Below are 26,205 nucleotides of genomic sequence, written 5' to 3' on the forward strand. Positions count from 1 at the left end.
GTCAGGATTCAGCTACCAATCTACCTCTGGATTAGCTCATCTACAACTGAACTGAAGCTGTGAAACAAAGGACTGAGACCCATTCAAGTACTGGATGTGCACCAGGGGAACTATACAAGCCTGCAAACTCCACAATTCTTCTAGAAACCTGATGTATATGGACTTTCAAATCATTTGTATGTATCTGATTACTTTAATCCTTTAACATTTCTCTTATGGTTTGTTCCTTTCTTTTTATAATAAACCCTTTAGTTTTAGTTACTAAAGGATTTGCTGGCAGCGTGATATTTTAGGTAAGATCCAAACTTATATTGATCTGGTACTGTGGCTGATCCTTTGGGGTCAGAGGGAACCTTTTTAGTAAAGAGCATAGAGTTTAAATAACTGGTCTCTTTACTGGACCTAGTGGCTGACTGGGAGCCGGAGACTGAAATGCAGTAAAGGAGGCTGTGTGCATTAGTCTACTGGCTTCTTGATAACTGGTGTGGGGAATCAAAAGCACAGTTTGTGGCTGGTTGGGAAGTCTGGCTTCAGTGCCACCCACCAGTGCTGGAAGAATCTGCTCTCCTCTTGCAGCCTTCCCTGACCTTGGCATTTTCAGGCTACCCTAGGCACGGAAGGGTCACATCATTAATGGGGAATGTGTAGCTATTATAGTCAAACATGGAGAAGCTGAGAATATATCCATACATTTGAACACCATCTCAATCAAAACACAGGGTTCTCTTGTTTTGTGCCAGCCTGGTTATCTTAATCCCTTCGCTGTTCTTCCTCTGCTTCAACATCAGTGTTGATATTTGTTTTAAAGAAAGATTTCACCTCTATCTATATACTGAACAAGAAGTGATCTTTTTTAAATGAAAGAAGGTTACACAGAAAACATCTAACAGAACAGCTTGCTAGACTCATCCTAAATGCCCTGTATAGAACACTGAGCTCCACTCTACACCTAGTGGTTGAATCCTGACCTCTGTACCTAGACTCTGCATTCTGCTTCTGATATTCTATAGTCCCAGTTACCCAAAAGAAACAGTGGGTATGTCTACACGGTGCAAAGAAACAAAGAAACACATGGCAGTGAGTCTCAGAGCCCAGGTCTACAGACTTGGGCTCATGCTAAAGATAGCCATTTAGAAGTTCTCATTTGGGCAGGAACTTGGGTTCTGAAACCCAGGGAGGCAGATGGGTTTCAGAGTGCAAGCTCCAGCCCAAGCGAGAACATCTATACAGCTATTTTTAGTTCCATAGCTGAGCCCTGCGAGCCTGAGTCTTGGGCTCTGAGACTCACTGCTGTGCGTTTGGGGTTTTTTTTTTTTTTTTGCAGTGTAGACAACCCGGAGTGGCCTGCTATGTTGCACTAGGTTTCCACTGAAATTAACAGAATGTGTCTGATGGCCCAAATCTTCAAAAATAGTCTCTAAATCTAAATTCAAAATTGTGAGCTCCAGTTTTAGGCTATGCAATTTTGAACATGCACATTTTTGTATGCCCAATTCTTGGATTTGCATTCACTTACAATATTTGTGCACGTTTTTGCAAAGCAGCTAGATCTCTAACTATTCAATTTGCATGTGCAAATTTGATTTGTCTCTTTATCTTAGGCATTTCTAGAATGACCATCACTGTATAATCTAAGAGGTAACAAGGGTACTTAGAATTTGCATAATGTTTTCCAAATAGAACTTCAGAATAAATTCCACTCTTCACCTCTGAAGTTCTAGGTGGCACTTGCTTTTTCTTTTGCATGAATGTCAATTTATTGAAAAGTATTTAAAGTGCACAGAAGTGTGTACAACTATAGAATTGTATGTGCAGATAACTCACTGGTGAATGTATATTACAGCACCCTGTTCTGTGCCCAATGGACATAGGATGTGATTCTGTTACAGCCCTTAGCTACAGAGCTTGCTCTTTTGCTTAAACAGTTGGAGTTACTTGAGCTTTTAGATCTGAAGGTGTCCAGTTCAATCCCTGCTGTGATGGCCAAGATGACAGCAATCACTGACAATTTTAATGTTCTATTTCAAAGGCTAGCTTGTGGCCTCCAGAAATTTGAACTAGTATGTCTTTCAGTTCAGGAGGCTCAGGTGTCTGTATTTCACTGGATATTTTTTCTGTATATCAGATGGTTAATTACTGTAAAACTGAAATTGCTGATTTAAAGAAGTTTACAATTTTGACACATGGCTACTTCAGCCAAGTGTTGTCCAAAGCAACAAGGGCTGGGTTCAAATGTCTATGGGTTCTTCTTAAAATTAAGAACCACCACCAGCTTAAATGCCCACCAAGAATCATGGTGTAAAGGAGTCCATGCTTCCCCCTTGCTGCTGTAGACTTTTTCTCCCACAAGCCACACGCAGATGCAGCTTTGTGCTCCCACTAGTGCTCTTTATTTACAGGCTCTTCCCACCACCAACTATTTACAGGTACAGTCTCTGGCCTGGGGCCACTCAGTCTCAGCCACCAGATCAGGGCAGCTCACTACCTCTGCCTGAGGAGTCTCCTTTTCAGGCTGATCCCTTGCACCTTCCAGCTACTGCTCTTACTACCTCCCTTCAGTGAGCCTCTGGTCAGCCCCCGAGCTCCTTCCTGTAAGCTTTTATAGGGCCTGTTGAATGAGTCTCACAGCTGCTCCTGGTTAGCCCAGTCCCTGCAGGCTCACTCAACTGGTTCCATTCCCCATTTAATTAGGACTCCCGTGGCAAGGGGCTGGCTTAACCTTCAGTGCTCCACCAGCACCCTGTCACAGACAGAAAAATTAAATGTCCTCCTTGGGTGGCCCTAACAGCACTTCTCACAAGCACTGAATATAAAACAATGAAATACTTCATTAAGAGACTAGGGAATACATCATCAATTTAGGAAATCAGAGCAACAATATATGAATAATAAGTAAGTGCCCACACCCAGAGTATCCTTAGCTATAACCCTTTATCTTAATTCCCCACCAAGTGGCATGAATATTCAAGACACAAATATCCATTTAACACTTCACCCCTCCACTTCACCCCACTTACAGTTAGGTGTCAGTAATTAGCGCAGCTCTCAAGTTCAGGAATGTTCTTGGGCAGGCCTGTCTCTAGCCCCTATAGGAAATGTTTAGTCTGGTCCTCTCAGTTCAGTCCCACTACCCCACCAACTTGGAGTCTGTGTACATCTCTAAAGACACATCCGTTAAGCGTTACTTGGAGTATTTCTAGATAGAAAGCTTATGCAAATGAATTCTCTAATCTCTCTGTAAGAACTCTGTAATCATACTTTCCTCTGTTCACCAACAGATGGTGGCAGAGAGCTCCTTCCCCCATGGAGTTCTGTTCACTCTTTGTCCGGGTCACCTATAGTGAGCTCCCTATCCTTTACAGCTTCAGGGTACATGGCTTATACAGACAAAGAAAACTGCTTGAAAAATATCTAACTTTGCAATGAGTAATAATGCAAGCTCTGAATACTGGTCAGAATAGTTGAAAAGTATTGTCAATCACCATGTTTTGCTGAGAGAGATACCATATATGAGCAGTGGGGTTCTGACTTCTATGTCTAGTTGCACCTCTGCAAGAGGAGCACAAGAGAGACTATGCTTCAGCTGGGAGCAATCTATTAAAGAGCTACCCCAGGTGTGAAATCTGGTCTATCCCTTAGTGGAACATTGGGTCCCTCCACTCTGTATGCTGACCTGTCTCTCTGGTCTGGTGAGGAGAGGAGTCTCTGCTTGTTCCTTAGGGTGGAGAGCAGAAGCTGGTAGTCCTTGCTCCCCAGAGTGTAGGGAGCATGGAAACTGCTATTAGAAGAGGTCCTGCCACAGCTGCACAGCTTCTTGCACACCTCAACCTGCTGTGCAGCCATGCAAGGACCATTGCAACTGACCCAGATTATTGTCTACACAATCTTTGTAGTACATTTAAAATCTCTCATCTTTTCTCTTCCTCCAAATAACTCTTGATAAAGACAAAGGGCCCAACTCTTACTTATAAAGCAGTCCCACGCAACCAAAGGAACTCCTGTCAACCTTATTCATGAAAAGATTGGGCCTCAAAATAGGGACCACTGCAGTAAAAAGGCATGATAGCATGCAGTAAAAAGGCATTGATGAGTAAATGTCTTTGATTCAACTATACTAACAGGAAGAACATTCTCACTAATTGTTTTGTCACATTGGGTCAACAAATACATAACAGGGGCAGACTAATGGTAAGTAGACTATATATCTTATCTATCTAGCTAGTGATCAATAGAGTGTAGCAATAACGGCTGTGTTTACCTCTGGGAGGAAGGTATCTTCAGATCCCACTAGCAAAGCCATGTTTAGAGAATCTCTTAGGACCAATCTTGTGAGCATCTTCATGTCTCACCATTAGGAGCTGAATGTGTCTAGTACCTCATAGGATAAGGTCCATAGTCTATTTATTTGTGGCATTGCAAATGAGAATTGCATTTGTCACCCAGTCAAAAAACAATGCGCTGAATCTAGCCGCACATGAGCTTAGCTGTTAGTGTTCAGTTTGTGAATAGATGAAAAGGGAAATCAATTTCTTCCTTTGTTCACTTGAATATATAGTTATCTGTAGGGGAAATGAAGTTCTTATTTGTGTGTGTGTATATATATATATATCAGTTCAGTTCTTGTTTTCCTCTTGCTCTGGATTTATAAAAGATATTAGTCTGACAACTTACACCTCAAGTCTCTTGCTACTGAGTTTGTAAATTGTCTTAGAAATACATTGTTAATCTTCAAAGACTGAGTGTGCTAAGGCTGAAATGTAGCTCAGCAACTTTAATATCTATTATTTACAATACATGACATGGATTTTTCACAAGAACATAATGTCACGAAAAATCCATCTACACAAAGTGCATAACACTCAAGTGACAGTTCTTGGTCTGACAGCCAATAACTATGAACAATTATAATTTTGTTTGTAATTATGCTATTTTCCAAATCATATTGGAATAATTTTATGGCAGTTTCCCCCATATACAGTGGCTACAATTGTAAAACCCAAATTTGCAATAAAGTTTAACTGGATGCAGTTTATGAATCCTACTTCTGTTCCACCCATAGAACTGGACAAGTACTTTAGACTAGCTGTGTGAGGGGCTGGGCTAAGCTAGACTGCACAGGAGAAGCACTGATTTAGTACTTTTTCTGGGCAGTCTCTGCTGACGGGCTCCAACAGAAGCCCAGCTGATTTTAAAGCTTCCCTGAAAACCATATCCATGTTATGGTTTTATTGCTCTAACGCAATGTTTTCCTTAGCCTTTGTAAACAATTTTGAAAAATAAAAGTATTCCACCTGGTATGGAAAACTGCATAACATGGCAACACAAATAATTTGAGTGATATAATTTAAAATGAGGAGATATTAATTTCTACAAACTGAGGGATTTAATCATAAAAAGTCCATGACACATTAACTGTAATAACTTTGAATGTCTTCTGTGGAAGTTTTGCCTCAGCAAAACCTAGAACTGGGCAAATGAAGAAAAAACATGTTAAATGTTTTATTCAAAGAACGTTGTGAAAAATCAAACAAATTTGTCGAATATCTTTCAACGAACTCTAGTAAGGACTGAACAAGCACTTCAGGATTTGCCCTTAAATGAATCAGAATAGCCCTTATACTTGGGTTAGAATCTCAAATAGTTGTCAATTCCAATCATGAAACCACATGATCTTTTCAGTACACAGTCTAAAGTTACCACCACTAAAAAACAAAAACCACTTCCCAATCCAGCTGCGTGTGCGTGCAATGTTGCTGAATTATGGTGTGAGAAGGAGCCGAGACCTCCCTACTAAAACATCTCGGTGCAAGTAAAGTAAGAGTATTTCGAAGAGATTTATTGTGTGTATGTATCTGGGGGAGATTTTGGCTCTACATCAGCATAGACAGACTCAAGAAACAGAGAAGACCTCTTAAGTCATCCGGTCCCTCTCCCTACCAAAGTTGGCATTGTTCCCTACACTACATTTATTTGTGTTTTGTCCAATCCAGTTTTAAATGTGCCAACATCATGTAGTGTCCCTTTGGACTCACCTCTGGTCACTCAACTTTGGACTGTTTGGAAAAACTGATAAACTTCCAGGGAGCAGCTTTCCTATACAGAGTATTTAGTTTTATTAATTTTTTTAAATGACAGACTTGAAGCAAAGCAACTTCTACTGAACACCAATAAAATTTAACTCTGAAGCCTAAGGAGAGGGTGGACTTCAGAGCTTGAGTTCCAATCTGAGTTGGAACTTCAAAGCCTGGTCTATACCATTATGTTAGAGTGCTAGCATGAGCCCCACTAGCCCACGTCTGTCAATCTGGGCTGAAAGACTTGTTGCAGCAGGTTGTGTAGACATACCCTGACTGTCCTCAGTCACTCTTCGGCCACATCTACACTACAGACTTCTGCTCTCATACCTCAGGGGTATGAAGAGGTGTGATCCCTGATCAACAAAGCTATCCCAGCAAAAGCCCTTGGTCTTGACAGTTTTCCTGACCAAAACAAGCTATACTGGTGAAAGCACAGTTTTCTCGAGGTTGGAGGGTAAGAGGGGGGTGAGACAAGCTGGAATAAGATTACCAGTAAAATATCAGTTTTGCCAATATAAATCACATGCACCCTAGGAGCGCTTTGTTGATAGACTATACCAGTTTAACTATACTGCCAAGCATTCTTATCACAGACCTAGCCTAAGTGACATTCTCTATGCTAGAATAGCTGTGAAGTATTAAATGCAATGTGGTCTGTTTTGCAGAGAAAATTGTGAATGAAGGCAGATGCTGGATGATTGGAGGTAGTGGAAACAAGTGAACAGGGAGAATGGACCTGATCCTGCAGTCCTTAATCCTGCAAAACTCTGAGTACCACAAGATTTTTGCAAAATTAATGCAGGTACATGCTGGATACAGTGTGAATGAGAAAGACAAGAACGGTGGCACTCTAATATGTACAAGTACCTGGATACCACTGTGTTAAAAGTGGAAATCTGTCTTCTAAGCAAATTTTGTGATTGTCAAGGAGTGCTAGGACAATTCCCAAAGGAAGCAGAAGTAGGATTTTTCCTGGACATAGTTCAGGTTCTTACTGGGGGGCTTCTGTTCTTGGTCAAAATCCAAGACTGTGGACACTGCTTCCCCAAGAGCATCAAATTCCTTTATGGCCAAGGTGCTGACCTGCTCTTGAGGCAGGGGAGGGTCATCCTTCTCTAGGGATAACTTGATCTTCTAGAACATTCTAGAACACTGGGGTACCAGATGGCAGACAACTGTCTCTGCTGGCCTGAACTGAATCTGTGCAGAGCAGAGCACAGATGGAGCTGGGCAAAGGGAAGGCCTTAGTCACTCCACGCAGAATTGTCAGCCAAGAAAGTGAGGTTTAGACAGAAGGGGAGAGAGAGCAAAGCCTCTACTTTACTCTGTTGTCTCTGTGCCTCAGCCCTCACACCTCCCAAATGGGAAGCAGTAGTGCTCAGAACCTGCCTGGGGTGGGTTGGGGAGGGGGTATCTTGACATGGGTCTCTGGCTAGGCCGGTAGACAACAGGGATTGCTGATGTTGTTTAATCATTTCAGTACTATAGTTTTCAGTTACAAGATCCTATGTTTTAAAACATGGATTTTTTTCCCCCCCGTTACTGTGTGAAAGACCCACAGAAGCAGCAGGGGGAACTGATTGACTGCACATGGGAGAGATGAGAAAGTGACCATGTACAAAGCATTCACAGATACACAGTCAAACAAACTGAACTAACAGGAGAAATACTTGTCTTTTCATCTCTTTCCATTTATATTACAGATGCCTTGGTTGCAAAGCTTGTTAGAAAGCATCTACTTAACATTCACACATTGTTTTATATTTAGTCTGCAAACCTCAAGCACAGTACCACGCCTTCGTATGTGTTTGTACTGCATTTAGTGTGCTCGGCTCCTCATGCTGACTACAGAGGTTATTGCAATATTAATGTTCAATAACAAGAACAAATGTTATCAGCATCATATTAGATATCTTTAATGATAGTAAGTAACATACTATCAGACACAAGTGTGATTTTTTTTTTTAATTGAAGCCAATTCCTTCAACATAACCATGGTGAAATTAGCAAGTTTAGTTCTACCAGAAAAAGAAATTTTGGAAGCTTCAATAATTTAACAATGGTTAATCTAACAAGACGAACGAATTTTCCTACAGAGTTTGCTGAGGCTGGCTATTTCCAAGTTAACTCTGTCGTAATTTTCCAGCAAAACTTTACGTACGTAGCATGCTCAAAGGTCTATTAATTTCAATTATTAGGAAAAAAAAAAAAAAATCAACTCCACTATGAAAATTCCAGCTAACTAATTTAATAGCACGATGAACCTCATCATCAAAGACAGACATGAAAGCAAACCATACAACTGGCAATACTCAGTGTCTTGAGATTTCCATTGGCAGAGGCTGGAAGCTATCTGTGTTATCCATTGTTCTTTATGAGGAAGGATGGTCTTATGGCTAATGCACAGGATTGGGGGTTGAAGTTTGGGTTCAAGTCTCAGCTTTGCTACAGATTTTCTTTGCAACTCCCAGAAAGTCACTTAAGACTTGATTTCTGCATAAATATTTGCATGTTTGATCTACACATACTCTGTTACATGTGTGCATAAACAAGTCCAAGGATTTGGATGTGCCCATAACTAGTTAGGTGCTCTTCTGGCTATGTAATACACAAATCTCCAGCCTCTGCAAAAACAAGTAGGCATGCATATGCACACATGATTTTTGAATGAAAATGAGGCTCCAAACCTTTGTGGTTCAATCACTCCAGGTCAGATCTTCAACTCCCATTCTGGTTGATTTGTAGTGTTCAGATCATAAGAAACATAAGGCACATAAGAATGGCCATAGTGAGTAAGACCAATGGTCTATCTAGCCCAATATCCTCTGTTTTGACAGTGGCCAATGCTAGATGCCTCAAGTGGAATTAACAGAATAGAGCAATTGTCAAGTGATCCATCCCCTGTCCTCCACTCCCAGCATCTGGCAGAGGCTTAGCCAACTTGGCTAATAGCCATTGATGGACTTATTCAACATGAACTTAATTATTTTTTTAACCCAGTTATACTTTTAGCCTTCACAACTTGCCCTGGCAATGAGTCCCACAGGTTGACTGTGTGTTGTGTGAAGTAGTACTTCCTTATGCTTGTTTTAAACATGCTGCCTGATAAGAACCAGGGATCACCTAATGAAATTATCTGACGATAAGATATCCCTGGTGTTATCTGAAGATGATTTTATAGACTTCTGTCAGATCCCCCCTTAGTTGTCTCTTTCCAAGCTGAACAATCCCAGTCTTTTAATCTACTCATATAGAAGCTGTTTCATACACCTAATGACTCGTTGCCCTTCTCCATCCCTTTTCCAGTTCTAAAGTATCCTTTTTGATATGGGATGACCAGAACTGAATGCAGTATTCAAGGTGTGGGTGCACCATGGATTTATATAGTGACATTAATGATTTACTGTCTTATTATCTCTCTTTCCTAATGGTTCTTAACATTGTTTGCTTTTTTGACTGCCGTTGCACATTGACTGCATGTTTTCATGCAACGTGGCTGGAAAATAGCCATGAAGAGGCAGCCAAGAGAGCTCTTCCAGGATGCATACATTTTATGTAGCTGATGCTACCCCACAAACTCTCTCTAGAAGCATAGGGACACGATAGGGGCAAAATCAGAGCAAACCATGCTCAGGCCAATCCTAAGTAAGTGATGTGGTCTTTATTAGTTAATGGACATATTTAATAAAATATTTCAGCTAATCTAAGTGACACTGAGGGCTGATTCAGCCCTTTATAATCCCCAAGATCGGTGGGTGGAAGGTGGCTTTCCTGCCCCCTTCACCAAAAGTAAAATGGAGATGATAATACCTACCTCAGAGATGTGGTGAGGATCAACTCAGTATTAGTAAAGATCCTCAGATTCTGGTAGAAGGCTTTAAATAAATAGTTATCACATATCAATTGTCATATTATAGGTTTACCTTCACAAATATTGTGCTGGCCAATAAGGGACCTGTAATATATACTGACCAATAGGCTACAGTATCATTAGTTACACATATCTGAACAATGGTAGACGATATCAGCTCTCTCTCAAACACCAATTTTTTTGTTTTATAAACAGCAGCTAACTAGTGTCTCAGAGAAAACAATTAGTACAGATATTTGCTATTAAAAAAAGCAGAAAGTCTTTCAGCACAGAAGATTACAGGACATTTTTGTTGTTTTCCTTTTTCTGAACCAGGTAGTTCAGGAAATCAAAGCACTGGCCTAACGTCAGTTAGATATCACAATCATCACTATTCTAAGTGTTAGAACTAAAGGCAGATGTATTACAGCTAAAGGAAACCAACTGGTCTCTGCATACATAACCTTGTTTTCTTATTGGTCCATGAAGCATGTAGTGCACAGTGTATTGTTTTATCTACAGAAGTAAGTTATACAGGGAGTGCCTCACAAATAGTATTTCCTGTGTTAACTCCTCTCCTGCATTTTCAGCATATAAAATATCATGACACCTTCAGTTATGTCTTCTATTTTACTTTCTTCTAGGAAATCTCATTAAAACAACTATTACACTCTTTTCTAGGACAAGCCCTCTCATAGCCAGAAAAATATTCTGTTCTGTATTTTGTCAGAAAACTTGCAATGAATTTATGTTCATTTAAATATATCTAAGCAAAATAGTTCCTGAACTGAATTTGCCACATTCATTTATACTTTATCACTCTTAAAGAAGTCAGTGAACTTTATATTCATGAAAATGAGGGGCTAACAGCACTAGCTTGTGTCAGGCATCATATAAGAAAGCCCTTGCAGAGCTCTGCCAACACATTTCATTTCTGACTTGCAATTTCCAACATCAGTCTCTTGAAGTGAGCTTGCTAATCATGACAAATTATTGCAGGTTTGGGGTGGAGGAGTTGTGTGGGAATATATAGGGGCTAGGCTGAGAGCTAAATTTTTTTTTGACTCATGACTCATTCCAAGATTTGAACTCTAATCTTGAAAGATAAAAGATTAGTGTATTAAAACATGTTGGGTCTGATTTACCACTGCATTATTCCAATTTTCTGCCTGTGTAATTCCTCTGAGGTCAATGTAGTTACACAGGGATAAAACTGGAGTAATAAAATGATGAACTAGGCCCATTCCCATTTGGCTACCAACCTCCCCCTTTTTTTAAAAAAATGTAAATAACTTTGTTGTGTCCATTTAAAAATACATTGTTTTTATTTGGGTTAAATAATGTTTAGAAATAGCTTTTTAACAGATATACAGTCTCAAACTAGAGTGCATTATTTTTATTCCTCCCTCTTTGTCTGAAAAAAGGACCACATGAACTAAAATTTAATTTTGAAAGAGAGAGTAAGATGTTTTGTTTTCCAGAAAAAAAATGAGCAAAGTAAAGTTTCATTATTTATGTCCAAATTACAGCAGTAGCTAATAGTATTGAGTTACTAAGAAGGCCACTAGCATTTTGCAGAAATCATGTAGTAAGCTGCTATGCAGCAAAACGCTTGGGACTTTGATTAAGTGCTAAAAAGTGTACTGTATGGAAGTGTCCTACCTGGACCTCAGGTGGATGACTTATCTAATAAATCTTTTCAATTTCTGAACTGTATGATTCTAGGGACTCTATTGTAAATAATGGTAAGTACATTCTAACTTACATTACTGTTACTCTGTTATCACTGACACCACTCCATACAATGTATGACCTGTATCAGTGAACTTTTGAGTTTGTTATTTATTATACCAACATTCCTTGAAGTACAATACTAGGAGGGACTGTAGAGATCAGGAAAGATGATGATTAGTTCATTCTTATTTCTTCTCTTCTACCACTTTCCACTGCAAACAAACACTTTTAGAAAAAGAACAGAATTACTGTAACATCACTACAAAGTTATTTGGATTGTAGTGGTAGTGAGGAGCATGAGCAAAGATATCAGTGCTTGCCTGAACATCTGACTAAGGTAAAAGATTAAGTAAAGTGCAGTCAAATCTCATTTTCTCTAGTGATTTCTGAGATCTAATAACTTGAGCAAACTAAAGTAGTTGGGCAGTTGCAAAAATGAGAAGCAGAAAACTACTTAGCTAAGAGAAGAAACTCTCTCCTGAGAATACATTAGTGCAGTGGTTTCCAACCCATGGCCCGGGGGCAAAAGTGGCCTGCTGCTTCCATCCTGCTGGCTCCAGAAGGGAGCTGCTACCTAAGGACCCAGGTGGAGTGTGTTGCCGCAGGGCTACAAGACCAGCGCCAGCTCCTTGTTGCACCCAAGGGGACAGGAGATCAGCACTCCACTCCCCTGACTCAAGCAGGGAGCACGGTAAAGTGCTCTGCCTGGGTGCCCCTAGGTGGTGGGGTCCCTGCTGGAGCCAGAGGGAGGGAAGCACTGATCTCCTGTCCCCCTGGCTGCAGAAGGGAACCACTGCCTAGGTAGCCAGGTGGAGCACACAGGGCTACAGGATGCATGCAGTTTCCCTGCTACAGCCAGGGGGAAGGGAGATCAGCAAGGAGGCAGCCTACTCACTGAACTCCTTCTGTCTAGCTGCAGTGGGGGCGGGGGGCATGGCTGCTGGTGGAGCAGCCAGGACCCACCTTGCTTGAGGAGAGGGACAGGACTCTAAAAAAAAATAGTGCCTTCCGATTTGGCCTGCACTTAGCAGGCAACCCACCGTGACTTAGCTGCCAGGCCATGTGCTTCAGTGTGTAGTGACAGTCACTCATCTACACTAGTGCTTTGTCTCTGTGTGTATGTGTGACATATAGTGAATAATTTGTAGGTGTAAAATAGTGAATGTAAAAATGAGCACAATAGCATCAAAACGTTTACTTCAAATATGTAGTGACTTGTGGTCCTTGATGTATATAAACACACACATCAATACATTTATGAGTTGATAGACTGGTGGCCCTTCAGGGTTGTAAAAAATTATATTTGTGGCCCTCAAGCCAAAAATCTTGGGAACCACTGCATTAGTGTATTTCAATCAACGAACAAGTGGGCCCCAAAAGTTTCAAACTTCTGTCTGAGTGACAGACCTTGAAGCTTTAATGGAATTCAGAATTTACAGAGTATTATGCACATCATACAATGATAGAAGGGTCATAGTATACTTTAAGTTTAACAAGATATATCTTTTGTAGTAGAGTAAAGAGTTAAAAGCTGGACAAATGGTCAGGCCTAAGTTACAGGGAACGAGGTGAAGGCACGGGCAAACCTTGTTTCTGCTAATTGGTATGAATTCTAGTTAGAGGCTGTTTTCTCTCTTCTTTTTCTCACTTCCTGGCCATCTGCACAGGGGATGAGACTGAGGCTAACTATCGCCACTCCTGCACAAGGTCTTTGGTGGGAAGAAAGCATTATCTTTCTTCTCCCCAGGCATACCTTTACTTCAAAGAATGTTAGTGTAAAATTTATAGGGTTTAAGGTGATGTGCCTGACCTCTGTATGGTAATCCTGTAAACAAACAGGGATGGGTATAATTGTATTCGTTATGTAGTTGTTAATATTCATTTTATAGGTGTCAATGTAACCAAATAAGGGTCTATGGGGAGTTGCTGGAAATGTATATATTTACATACCATTATGGATAAAAGTAACCCCCTCGTTGCTTGAGCAGGTAATAAAGGGTTCCGTCTCCCCAGTTCGCCCCAGGGACAACCTGATGTATAATGTATCTTACGTGCATACTTTTACTTGACATTAGCAGAAAGAGAATGACCATCAATTGCTTTGGTGCCAGCAATGGTGAATGACAGGTAAAAAGGTTTGCAATTTTGTCACTAGGAATATCTTAGAATCACTGTCCTTCCATAGGTTTACATAAACATCACTATACTTCGCTTATGATGGGCCTATTCTAAAGTCTGTTGAAGTTGATTGATGTCAATAGGCTTTGGATTAGATCCTATGCCATCTCACAAAAGAAAAGAAAATTAATGCTGTTGATTACAAATAGGACCAGCCAAACTCCAGATCTGAACAGCCTTTAAATCAGGAGATATTCAGATGTGGATCCAAGTTTTGGGCCTGAGCTACAACCAGTTAAAGTCAATGGAAAGACTCCCAGAAGATTTCAGCTCTTCTTAAATAGTGAATGGACAAAATAAAGACAGATAACATGCTAGTAGAAAAGTAGTGAAAAGACTGGGATGTTTGAGGTCTAATCCAAACCTCATTTAATTTGAATACACAGACATGTTGCATTGGGAACACCTGCCAGTCCTATGGTAAAAGGATTTACAGGTGTGATGCACATTTGTAAACTGTATTTTTATTTCAAATTAAATACAGTGAAGATTTTAAATGAGGCATAATAAGTCTTATGGTAAAGAACTGAAGCCAGAATATGCCATAATATAAACAATAGCTACTTACTTCAGTTTTTGGTCGTGCGCCAGTTGACCCTGAACTTGATAAGCCATCTAAATCCTGGTAGGCTACCCTCTTATTCCTACAGATTCCTTTTCTTCGATGATCTTTGTGAAGAAGATGCGTCTCCACTTTAAGAGGGCACTGTAAGGGGATAAATGAATCCTTCAATAAAAAAGTAATGTCTTTTAAAAAAAGACAAGACAAAAATACAATTGAGATTGTATCCTTTAAGCTTAGATGATGTATAGTAGAAATCAAGCCTGAAAAGTTACTTATTATATTAGAAATTCAGGTCTTGTCTACCTTTTTTGGAAGCCTCTATAGAAAAAAAAAGACTCATAGGATTACATACAACAAATACTAAACACAAAAAAAACCTGCTATTTTGAGAGGGAAAAAGTTACTTTTATTCAAGTTCTTTAAAATTGTTTTCCCCCCCACATCCACTTACTCAAACATCCTATAAACAGTTAGGAAAAAATCTCTTTGTTAAAGAATCAGACATCCTTACCACTTCAAATTAGAGACTAAGAATGCTCCCTATCTACCTCTCTGAACCCTCTGAGACCTACCCCAAACCACAATAGACCAAATTGATAGTCTTGACAATCCTAAAGTACAAAAACAACTTGTAATCTCTAGCTGCCCTAGCTCCTCTCCTGCCTTCTCCCCACAGAAACTGCACAGACCTAAGTGGTTGTGCATTCACCATGCCCTTTTATTTTAAGTTCACTTCAGCTTTTCCAGTTTATTTACAAGGCCAACAGCACTTTTTAGCCATCTCCCCAGGACCTAAGGGAAACAGCAGTATCCCTGCCTCGAGGCCTCTGTGTTACTGAGCTCAACTAGCCATAGTCATCCCCCCCCCTTCATCCCTGCAGCATTTCCTTCCTGCCTCTTTATCAGCAGGGGGCTGATGGACTAATTGGCTTCTTATCCCATCCAGCTGGCCAACCTGATTGTCTAATTACCTCCATCAGCTTTCTGAAGGGAAAGTTAATTAACATCTGAGTGATAAGAGGGCAGGCTCACCTGTTCACTTCCTGTACTCTGTCACACCAGCCCACACATTTTTTCAAAACCTTTCCATTTGTCATCTTGTTACAACATAAAAGAAAAAAATATACTAATCTTTTTGGAATATTAAGGGTTTAAAACAACAGAAGTCAAGAAACACAACAATTTATGTTCCAATAACAAGGTTAACTCAGCCACACTCCACATATGTAGTATCTTCTGTTCCAGTTTTTCTGTTTATGTTTGTGGCTTAATATATTGTTGTGTATGTTGAAAAATGTCTACCTTAAATAATACAAGGTGGGCTGACATGAATTGCTATAATCTAAAGATTTCCATTTCCTGATTTATTATTTTAACTGATTCTTGATATCGCAGCAACAATTTTATTTTTACAATGAAAATAAAGCTATATGTGTTTATAAAGAATTAATATATGTAATCTATATTTTGTTGATTTTTGACCATTTAAAAACCACAGGTGAAATTATATATATATATATATATATATATATATATATATATATATAATGTTTTTTATGTTATGCTTATTAATTAAGGGCTAGATAGGAAGTTTACTTTCAGCCTATAGCAAGGGGCAGCTATGCTGTCCCAAGAGCAAAGCTGGGAGAGAACTGAGTCTTAAAATCAGCTCATTCCTTGTCCCTCCACTGGCTTCAGGGGGCAATAATCTACTGCTAATCTATGCCAGTAATGAATTATTTCCTCTGGTACATTCGTGGGGCTGCAGGGTGGAGTGTTGTAGGATTGGAGCAATGAAAGCAAACAACAGGACCAGGATTTAGTATATGATGCTTTGTTATTTTGACAGACAAACTAAGAAAAATATATCATTTGAAGGCAGAGTTTTGTTTTACTGAAAATTCTGTCAAATACAAAGCAGACAGTATTGTCTATATTTTTCCTCTTTTTCCTATATCAGTACTGTATTTGTGACTGATAGGAGACCATAAAAACTCACAGATGGATTCATGGTTCTCAGAGCTGGAGTTTTTTCTGTACTAAAACACAAGGCATTCTTTGCTGCTGTTTTGCTATGCACAGTATCTTCCACTAATGTTTAAACAATTTGCCTAGTTTCCATGTTATATTTCATGTACAAATGTAGGAAATGCTGAAAAATATTTTCCAAGGGGAAAAACGTACAAAATTTAGAGGAGCCATACTACTAATTACAGTTTTCCAAAATGAGTGAGCTTGCACTAATATTACTTTCAGCTGAAAGCTAGACCACTTTTGAGTGGTGATACTTACAGCCTGTCAAAAAGAAAAAATGGTCTGAGAGAAAATTTTGCAGCAAAGAATGTGATGCCTGGTAGACTTTTTTTCCTCCCACTTCTCTTGACCAGATATTGAGTCATATTCCCTGTGCCATTTCCTCATGTGAAACTGAATAGCAGCAACTTGCAGCTTATACAGATTCAAAACAGGACATGACAAATGAAAAATCTTTAACATTTTCTTTTAAAAAATCATTTAAAATTTTTAGAATATAGTTTTCAAGTAAATCCTCATTTAAATGTCAGCACTGAAAAATGCTGCTACCCACTTCATCCCCCGTGATCCTACATATAATTCATTAGCAGTGTGTATTGTTTTCTGTACATGGTAAATAAGTTTTACTCCTCCCACACAAAATACTCTAACAGAGTATTATTCATTAAATATATTTGTGAGAAAGGAAGGCCTAGAGAATCACAAAGGATCACAGAGTTGGTTCAATTAACAGATAAAGACACTTCACAAAACAGTGGCCTGATTCGACTAAATGCTTATATCATGGCTATACTTCTGAGACAGCATCCGCTGTGCAAAATAAATGTTCTGTCATTTGTTAAAAATTTCCCACATCCTCAAAAGAACAATCTACAGACTAGCAGCTCCAACAATAACGCTGTTATATGTATGGTGTAGTCACCTGCAGCTGAGATCTTGTACCTGGGACTTGCCCCAATAAGTAAAATCAATTTATTTATGTCTGAATATTTTTAATATCTAGTGGAATTTTCAGAAGCTTTCTCAGTCTATCACTAGCTTCAAGCTCTCAGCAGCTGACCTTCCAGGGATCTGCTGCACACCATCTATCCATCTCCTCGCTAGTCATCCCCTACTATGATGACCCACCACCATTCTTTTCATGAAATCTTTCTCAAGGTTATTTCTCTCTCTATGCCTCATGTGACCAAAGAATGTAAGTTTGCACCTGTTGGTTTCAGATAATAGGGTCTGCTTCTCTCTAGTAATATTTCTAACACAAGCATTCATCTTCTTTTCAGTGCAGGAAATATGCAAGTCTTTGTCAGCACCATAACTCAAAGGCTTCAATTTTCTCTTGTTAGCACGATTAATTCCCCACAACCTATATGCATAAGTTTCAATTGAACATATTAACCAATCAAACCTTTGTACATTTCGAGATACCATTGTTTTTCCAATCCTTCGTGAGGGAGGCCAAGCCATTCCTAGACTTCTGCCAATTTCTTTGGAACAGGCTTTTTGTTGGATATATATGATTTCAGGTAATTGAACTTATTTACTGCCTCTACAACTTGATCATTTAATTGTGATATTCATTTGATTCTTGGTTTTGTTAATCATATCAACATGCATTCTGCCTCATTCAGGGATAGTCCAAAATCCTTGCCTGTTTTTACACACTCCAACTTTTGTTGCACTGAATCAGCCATTGGAGTAAAAAGTATCACATCATTGGCATAGCTGATGTTGGTTAAGATGTGTCCAACAATGAAAATTCCAGCTCCTTCCATTTATCGTAAACTTCCAGGGCTTGTCTCATAATAAATTCTGCATTCATGTTGAAAAGGCTTGAGGACAGAAAACACCCTTGTCTCACACCTTGCTCAGTGGAATATCACTTGCTGTTGCCTGCATTATTGATGGTAGAGACTTATAAGAACGTACTTCTTATAAGAATGTACTTAGTATTTAGGCTACATGAAATGCTTTTAAGTTGCTGCATGCATTAATCTCACTTGTAATGTCAGTATTCCATGCTATAAGAAAATGAGTGTTTTGCTTTATAACTTTGAAAATGTTCGCTGTGAACTTGTGATCCCAGGCCAAGGAATCGTCCCTCCCCTCCCTTCCCCTCCTGCCCATCCAGAAGGACTATCAAAATCACACAAGGAACATCACAACACAAAGGATTGGTTAATGGCCCTATCACACCTTGGAAATGCTACAAGTGCAAGGAAGCTTGTCCTGTGGACTTAGAAACTGAATGAAGGAAATATAACAAAGTCACAGGAAAACTTTCCATCTCTTTTGTGTTTGAACTCTCACAGGGCCAGAGCCACCAAACTGAAGCCAGAGTTCCCCGGGGTGACCTCCTGGATCCGCCCTGAAAGACGCTTTGAACTGATGGTTCACTACAACACTCTCACTCTTAGAATTCAGATGATAACTCATTTGTGTGTATATGTTTGCTTGCTTTAACCAGGAAATAACTCATTTCTTTTCCCTAGTTAATAAACCTTTAGATAATTTATTACAGGATTGGCTACAGGTGTTGCTTTGGTGTAAGCTCTAGGGTACCAACTGCTTGGGGTAAATGACTGATATTTTGGGACTGGAAGCAACCTGAATATTGTGTGGTATTTTTGGTGTAAGTGACCATTTATTAATAACTCCAGTTTGTCTGGGTGGCAAGATAGACTTGAGAGTCTAAGGGGACTGTCTGTGACTCCATGGTAAGACTGTTGCAGTGATCCAGGAGTTCACTTGTTACTGACTTGGTAAAATCTAATTATAGAACACGCCACCAGTTTGAGATATCTATTCTGTTTTTGACAGTCTGCCCTGAGGATAGGTACTCAGGGTCATGAGCCACTCCAGACAGCATGACACTCCTAACATGATCATGTCGGACATATTGAATGCTTTTTAGTAAACTCCCTGTATTTTTTGATGATGTGACAGATGTTAGTGATTTGATCACATGTGCCTCATCCCGCTCTGAAACCAGCTTGCTGTGATGGCACTTCTGCTTCTAATATTAGCATCATACGATCCTGGACTATGTAGAGCAATACTGTGCTCACCTGAAATATCAGGGAGATAATACGACTTTTACAATACTCATGTATGTCTCCTTTCTTTGGGCAGAATGATTCCCTCTTCCAGTCATCTGGCCAGTTTCTTTCAAATTTTCCAATTTGAGATCAATACGACAGTCACCAAATCACTTTTAACAGTTCTGTTGGTACGTTGTCTACCCCTGGTGTTTTCCCAGGCTTCATTTTCAAAACAGTGTGCACCACTTCCTCTCGCAGGATTGATGGCTCCTGTTGCATACTCTCCTTTCTGTCGTGCTGTATTGCAAGTGGCCTTGATGAAGCATACAGATTACTGTGCCAATCTCTCCAGCAGTGTTTGATTACATCACCTTCAGTGAGGACTCTGCCATCATGGTCTTTTATGTTTGATTGCAGGAAATCTTTTTGGTAAAAAGTCTGACCACTGTGAACATATCTTTTGTATTATTATATTCTCTATAATTCACAAGTTCTGTGCATTTCACCCTTATGTATTCACTCTTGTCTTGTCTAGTCTGCCTTTGGATCTATCTGGTCAGTTCTTTGAATACTGCCCTCCATTTTTCAGTGTCCAAGCCATTCTCTTTCACGCTGCATCATTTTTTTCACCAGCCAACACTGACATTTTGGATTGTGTGCTTTTGAGCATGATAGTTTCCATTTTGTTCCAAAGTTGATTCAAGTTGTTGCTCTCTTTCACTGATGACAATGCTTCAAACCCATTCTGGATATAAATCAGGTAGTGTATGTTGATTCTGGACAAGTCCAGATGCAGTGGACCTGCAGGTTGTTCAGATTTCCTTTGAGGGGGAGGACTGAAAGGTCAGATATGAAGTGATCATTTTGTGAAAAGCTCGCTACGTGAAAAATCCACAGCCCTGAGCAACATTGTTATACCGACCTAATTCCCAGACAGAGATATGTCGGCGGGATAACTTCTCCCATTAATATAGCTACTGCCTCTCATGAAGGTGGATTAACTATGCCAGTGGGAGAAGCTCTCCCATTGGCATAGGAGAGTCTTCGCTTAAGTGTTGCAGCTGCACTGATGCAGCATTTTAAGTATAGACCTGCCCTATGAGTACCTTTCCAAGACCTGAAGAAGAGCTCTGTATAGCTCGAAAGCTTCTCTCTTTCATCAAGAGAAGTTGGTCCAATAAAAGATATTACCTCACTCACCTTGTCTCTATATTATTACATAGTTGATTTGGTTCTTTGTTATGCTGTCAGATGACCTCCATGTATGGAAATGTCTACAATGTTGGGAGAAAATGGTATTTGTAATGACCAAGTGATTAGAGCAGCTGAATTCTACTAAACACTTTCCTCTCTCATTTTGTAAACAAGACCACTGTTTCCCATTATTTCTTCCTGAGAGCTCACACTTCCAACTGTCTCATTCAGGTCCCCAATTACAAGGATATCTTTGTTTACTTGGTATATCAATGAATGTCTCTTCAAGCCATTCACAGAACTAATCAATTGTGTTGTAATTAGCTGCTGTAGTAGGAGTGTAAACTGGCACATTGACTAGCTTTGCTCAAAGGCAAATTGTAATGATTCTATTGCTAATTGAGTTATATTCAAGCACACACTTTGATGTCTCCTTGGATAAGGTAAATGCCTATTTTCTCAGTTCCTGAGTATTATACTGCATTGCCATACATCATCATAAAATGGCCCCTTCCCTACCATCACAGCTCTGAGATGCCATGTTGTCTGCACTTATTTACTTTTCTCAAAAGATTTCTTTTCTAGCATCATTCTAGCTGCTTGCCTCTCTCACAGAATTTATACAATCAAAATAAGAGTGAAATACAGGATGTATCCATAATCAATCTGCCACACAGCTTCCATTACAGGAGCAAAAGATTACACAACTAGTATAAATCATAACAGTGGATAGAACCTTTTTAGTATTAAAACATAGATGTAGATGATAAGAATAAAGTATTTAAAGGATATGGAACAAATTACTTCCTATGTTAAATTAACAGATCTCTTTGAAGAAACAGGGACCACATAGGATGAATAGTTAAAGATAAATGATATATATACAACTTAAAATAACAGCATGTTTCCTTACTGTAACACAGGGTATGTCTGTACTTTGAGCTGGGGGTGTAATTCCCAGCTCAAGGAAATATATTTGTGCTAGCTCTCATCTAGCTAGTGAACGAAAAATAGAATGTAGCTGCGTAAGTGTGAGTTGTGGGATGGGCTAGCTGCCCTGAGTATCTACCCATCTAAGACCTTAGGCATTTACTCAGGGCAGCTAGCCCCTCCCACCACTCACACTGCTGTGGCTACACTATTTTTCGCTTGCTAGCTAGAGGAGAGCTAGCCCGAGTATGTCAGCTCAAGCTGAGAATCACATCCCCAACTCACTGTGTAGACATATACACCCACTGTACACTGCTTTGATTCTGCTGCATTCTCTTATGTTTGTACATCTGCCATCCTCTTTTTACTATTTACATAAGAAAACTTGTACTGTCAACTATTCTTTTTATCTTTAATTAAAAAAATTAGTAACTAATGTTATGCTTCCAAGATGCCGTTCTGATTGTGCAGAATAACTGTAATATGCTCTCCCTGTAGTGCTTCTCATGCTCGCAATCAGTTATATAATCCAAGTGGGGGGGGGTTGTTTCACTGTAAAACAATTACTTTTACCCCCAATTTATGATTAGGTCACAAAAAGCTATAGTATGCTCATGTAATCTTAGAGTTTGACTTGAACCCTCAGAAGCAAGCAGTTTCCATATGCCTGCTTATGTATGTAGAGCTAAACTGAAGCTCAGTCCTAATATATGTGGGGTGTCTACCTATTGCAACACATGTAATATGCAAAATTACCCACTGTTGGGGCATCTTCGAAATACTTAAGGGACAATGGAGAGTTTGAGCATTTGCTTTAAATTTCCTTACTTTATAGGATTCACTCCAACCCATGTCATTTGAATGTTTTTAAATTCATTTCCTTTCTGTTTATCTTAATAAAAACCAGATCCCCTCCCAAAAATAAAAAAATCTTCACATGGCAGTTTGTTGTTATAACAGCTGACATGATAAGGCAGAATAGTTATGAAGATTTTGAATTTTTTTGATATAGATCATTTGAGCTTCTTGCACCAGAAATTGTTGAGTGAGGAATTTACACCAAAAACAACAGACAAGACTATAAAATATATCAAAGAAGTTGTGTCCCCTGTGCCACTTCTCATCAGAAGTGGAATCAGAAAATAATGTACATTGCCTTCTGAATAAGAAGTGTGGGGCAGTGCCAAAGCTCTTGCATCACAAACTTCCCTCAAGAAGTGAGTTAAGAGTGAGGTGTTCCATTTCCCCTCCCCATATGAGAACACAACCATTACCAGTGGTGTTGTATGGTCATGAACATCTATATTGATACCCCTTTTTCTCTAAGGTTGCCAAATAGCATCAGCTGTCTGGGGCTTTGCAGGTTGGTTTATCAGTGGGAGAGAAATAAGTGAAAAGTGAAATGTTATTTTATTTACACATACACCAGTCCTGGAGCAGAGGTTACAGAGTTTAAGGCCAGAAGGGACCAACAAAATCATCTAGTCCTGTATATCCTGTATATCACAGGCTACTAATACCACCCAGCACCTGAACACTAAACTCAGCAACCAAAATTAGACTAAAATTTTACTGCTCATATGGAGACTAAATTATCATATGCCATAGGCAGAGAATAGTAGGCATGGTTACAAACAGCATGCAGTCAAACCATTCTTTCAGACATCTCAGCCCAACACCACTGCCCAGATCCCACAGACCAACTCTGACTCAAGAACTGACCAGACTCTCCAACTGCTTCCACAGCTCCTTCTTCAATGAACTGCCTCTACACAGAACCTTGCCTAACCTAACTAAGAACTACCAACAATACAGCATGTCTTCTCAGGATTGAACATTTGCTCACACACTAAGAAAAAAATTGGGAAACTATGTGTAACAGCACCACATAATGACACGGACCATGACAATATTCATACAGATATTGACAAAATACTATTCAAGTCAAATAAAAACCAAAGACTATTTCAACCACTAACAAAGGTAGATATCCCCTTTGCAGTTAGATCTGTACAAAAATTATTATAAGTGTAGGAGGACTCAAATCAGAACCTCAGATTCAAACCCCTTAATTAGGGAAGTGTGTCCATATTGATACATCTGGATCTGAATCCACCTCTACAGAGAGGACTGGGGTTATTAATCCAGCCCATGAAGGCAGAAACCTCATAAGAACAGGAATTGCCTGAGATTTCTGTCAATTTGGGTTTGGGCTACATTAGCCTGAGAACAGCTCATAAGTTTTCAGTGTTATTGAACTTGAGCTGTAGTCTGGATCATCCTTGAACCTGACATCCAAAACATAGCCTAAATCTAATCTGGCTCTGAACACCCCTCGTTGACCAAAATCTAATTACAAGGTTTTAAAAATCTGTCACATTCTGTAAATGGGGTGTGCTTTCTTACCAGCTGTTTGCGCCTTTTGGTAGAAGGAGTGCTGGAAGGAGAAGAACCAGCACTGAGAGCCTCTTCAATATCTAAATTCAATTGTTCCAGTTTCTTCATGAGACATGACATAGAGTCTGACCACTTAGATCCTTTTTCAGGTTGGGTCTAAAAGAAAACCAAACACACGTGAAGTGTGAAAACATTAAAACTCTTCATGATTTGTAATTTGTTTATAAACTACACTTAAAAAGCCCAAAGTCTGGATGATCAACTCTCTTCTTATCCTGGGGTGACCTCATCTACTTAGAAGGCTTCAACTATCATTTCTATCCTGTTGACACACACGTAGATGCTCTATATCTGACTAATCATACTTCATCCAGTTGTGCACATGCAAACATCACTCTGACACATCATTTGGGATGTTCCATCGCCGTTCAAGTTAAGAATGCCCCAAAACAATCTCCTTACTTAATTCCAAAGCCCTTTTTACTTCCACCGTTGTCCATCAGCGTGGACAATACCCCCATTTTGTGGACAAACCCCTAGTTTGTCACTTAGACTCATAACTACAGGGGTCTTCTTGCACTCCTTACTTTCCTTCCCACTATACATCTAGGCAATCATCAAATCTTGCTTTTTCCTATACATCAATTTGAAATTCTGTCTGGTCAAAACACTTCTCTACTTCCTGTTCATTTTCTTCCTTTATTTTTGCAACCTCCTACCTGATATCTATATTGCTTCTTTCCATGTGGGAGTCTTTAATCCATCAAAGCACAGCTGCTAAAATTATCTTCTTTGGACATCTACACACTGCACACTAATACGAACATTACAGCACAATAGCACTGTCTTTCCAAAGATCTTAAAGTGCCTTACAAACATTAAAGATCTAATCCACACAACAACCCTGTGTGCTAGGTAAGTATTATTATTCCCATTTTATATATCCTCTTGCTGAATCGTTTCCTTTTTAGGGGCTAGAAATTGGGACACAGAAAGGATAGTAACTTGTTCACACTCATACAGCAGAGGCAGAAATAGAATCCAGGAAAATAATTCTCATCTTACACCAGTATTACACCACTATAACTACTTTGTCCCTAATGGAGTTACTCCTGATTTGCCCAGGAATAAGAGAATAATGCCCCAGACCTTCAGACTTCCAGTCCTATGTCTAAACCACAAAACCGTGCTTCCTTACTTAGGGAGATAATTTTGGCTTTATTTGTATTTATTTAGTATTTGTTTCAGAGAACAGAAAACCGGACATAATGTCCCTAATTTTTCAAAACTATATGAGTTTAAGTATTTTTATAATTCAGTACAGTGAATGTTTTTCCAGGAATATTGTCAAAAGTCCTACACTGTAGTGAAGATCAAATTTCTGTCTACTCAATTACATTACTCAATATATTCCTATATTACTGTCTATTGTGTTTTACAAAATGTTTTATACATGTTTTTAGAGGCAAGCACAATATATGTTACGCAGAAAGAGACACTAAAAAAAAAGGATCTGTCATGCCACATTCTGTTTGAATGAGACGGTCTTATACAAGATACAGTGTCAATATTTGGTACTTCTACAATGTCGATTTCTAAATCAAAGTAAAGGTCTTGTATTTTACTTAATTTTTGCATCTTGATATTTTTGTCTTTACAAAACTAAGGAATGGGTGAATACTTTCTTCAAAGTGCTCCAAACAAGCAAAACAAGCAATCAAACCACACATTTAGTAGTCTGCCAATATCTAATGGAAAAATCCAATCTGAAGTTTTTAGTCTTCACCATTGTTGAGATATTACTTGACAAAAAGGTTTTATAAGAATTTTGTTCCTCAGGTATCAGTGGTAATCAGATCTGGGACAATGTTAATGAGTTAGATTACATACAGAAATAAATAAATTGTGTTTGACTTCAATGAGTTCTATGAAGACTCTATTTACCATCCAGGTGACAAACATACAAAGATTAAATTAGAAGTCCAGAAAAAAATATTACCTCCTAAGAATAAAATAATGTTTTTTCTGGGTCTCTAATCTCTCCTTTGGAAAGTTAGTGAGAGAGAAAAAAAATGCTATACTTCTGAGATTCCTGTCCATAAGAGAAAGTGAGCAAGATTTACAGATATTTCCAATTAAGATATTGTAAATGTATGTAACAAAACTAATATAATAACTTATGTTGCAGAAAACAAGGTTTATTGTCCT

At 39.1% G+C, this 26,205-nt stretch overlaps 1 protein-coding gene across 3 annotated transcripts in view; it reads right to left on the reverse strand.

Moving 5' to 3' along the window:
- STARD13 (StAR related lipid transfer domain containing 13) overlaps positions 1 to 26,205 on the reverse strand; it is a 375,055-nt gene that overhangs the window by 282,634 nt on the left and 66,216 nt on the right. Inside the window, exons 2-3 of one of the 3 annotated variants that reach the window (XM_067562980.1) lie at positions 24,007 to 24,153; positions 14,408 to 14,566 (exon numbers count right to left, since the gene is read on the reverse strand). In XM_067562980.1, the coding sequence (XP_067419081.1) occupies positions 14,408 to 14,566; positions 24,007 to 24,153 (306 nt within the window). Of the gene's footprint in view, positions 1 to 14,407; positions 14,567 to 15,113; positions 15,203 to 24,006; positions 24,154 to 26,205 lie in introns of those variants that run through there. The other 2 variants (XM_067562975.1, XM_067562979.1) reach the window with 2 other exon arrangements.

Source organism: Emydura macquarii, unplaced genomic scaffold (genome assembly GCF_026122565.2).
Source record: "Emydura macquarii macquarii isolate MOO-44397 ecotype Brisbane River unplaced genomic scaffold, CSIRO-AGI_Emac_v2 contig_2473, whole genome shotgun sequence".
NCBI lineage: Eukaryota > Metazoa > Chordata > Testudines > Chelidae > Emydura > Emydura macquarii.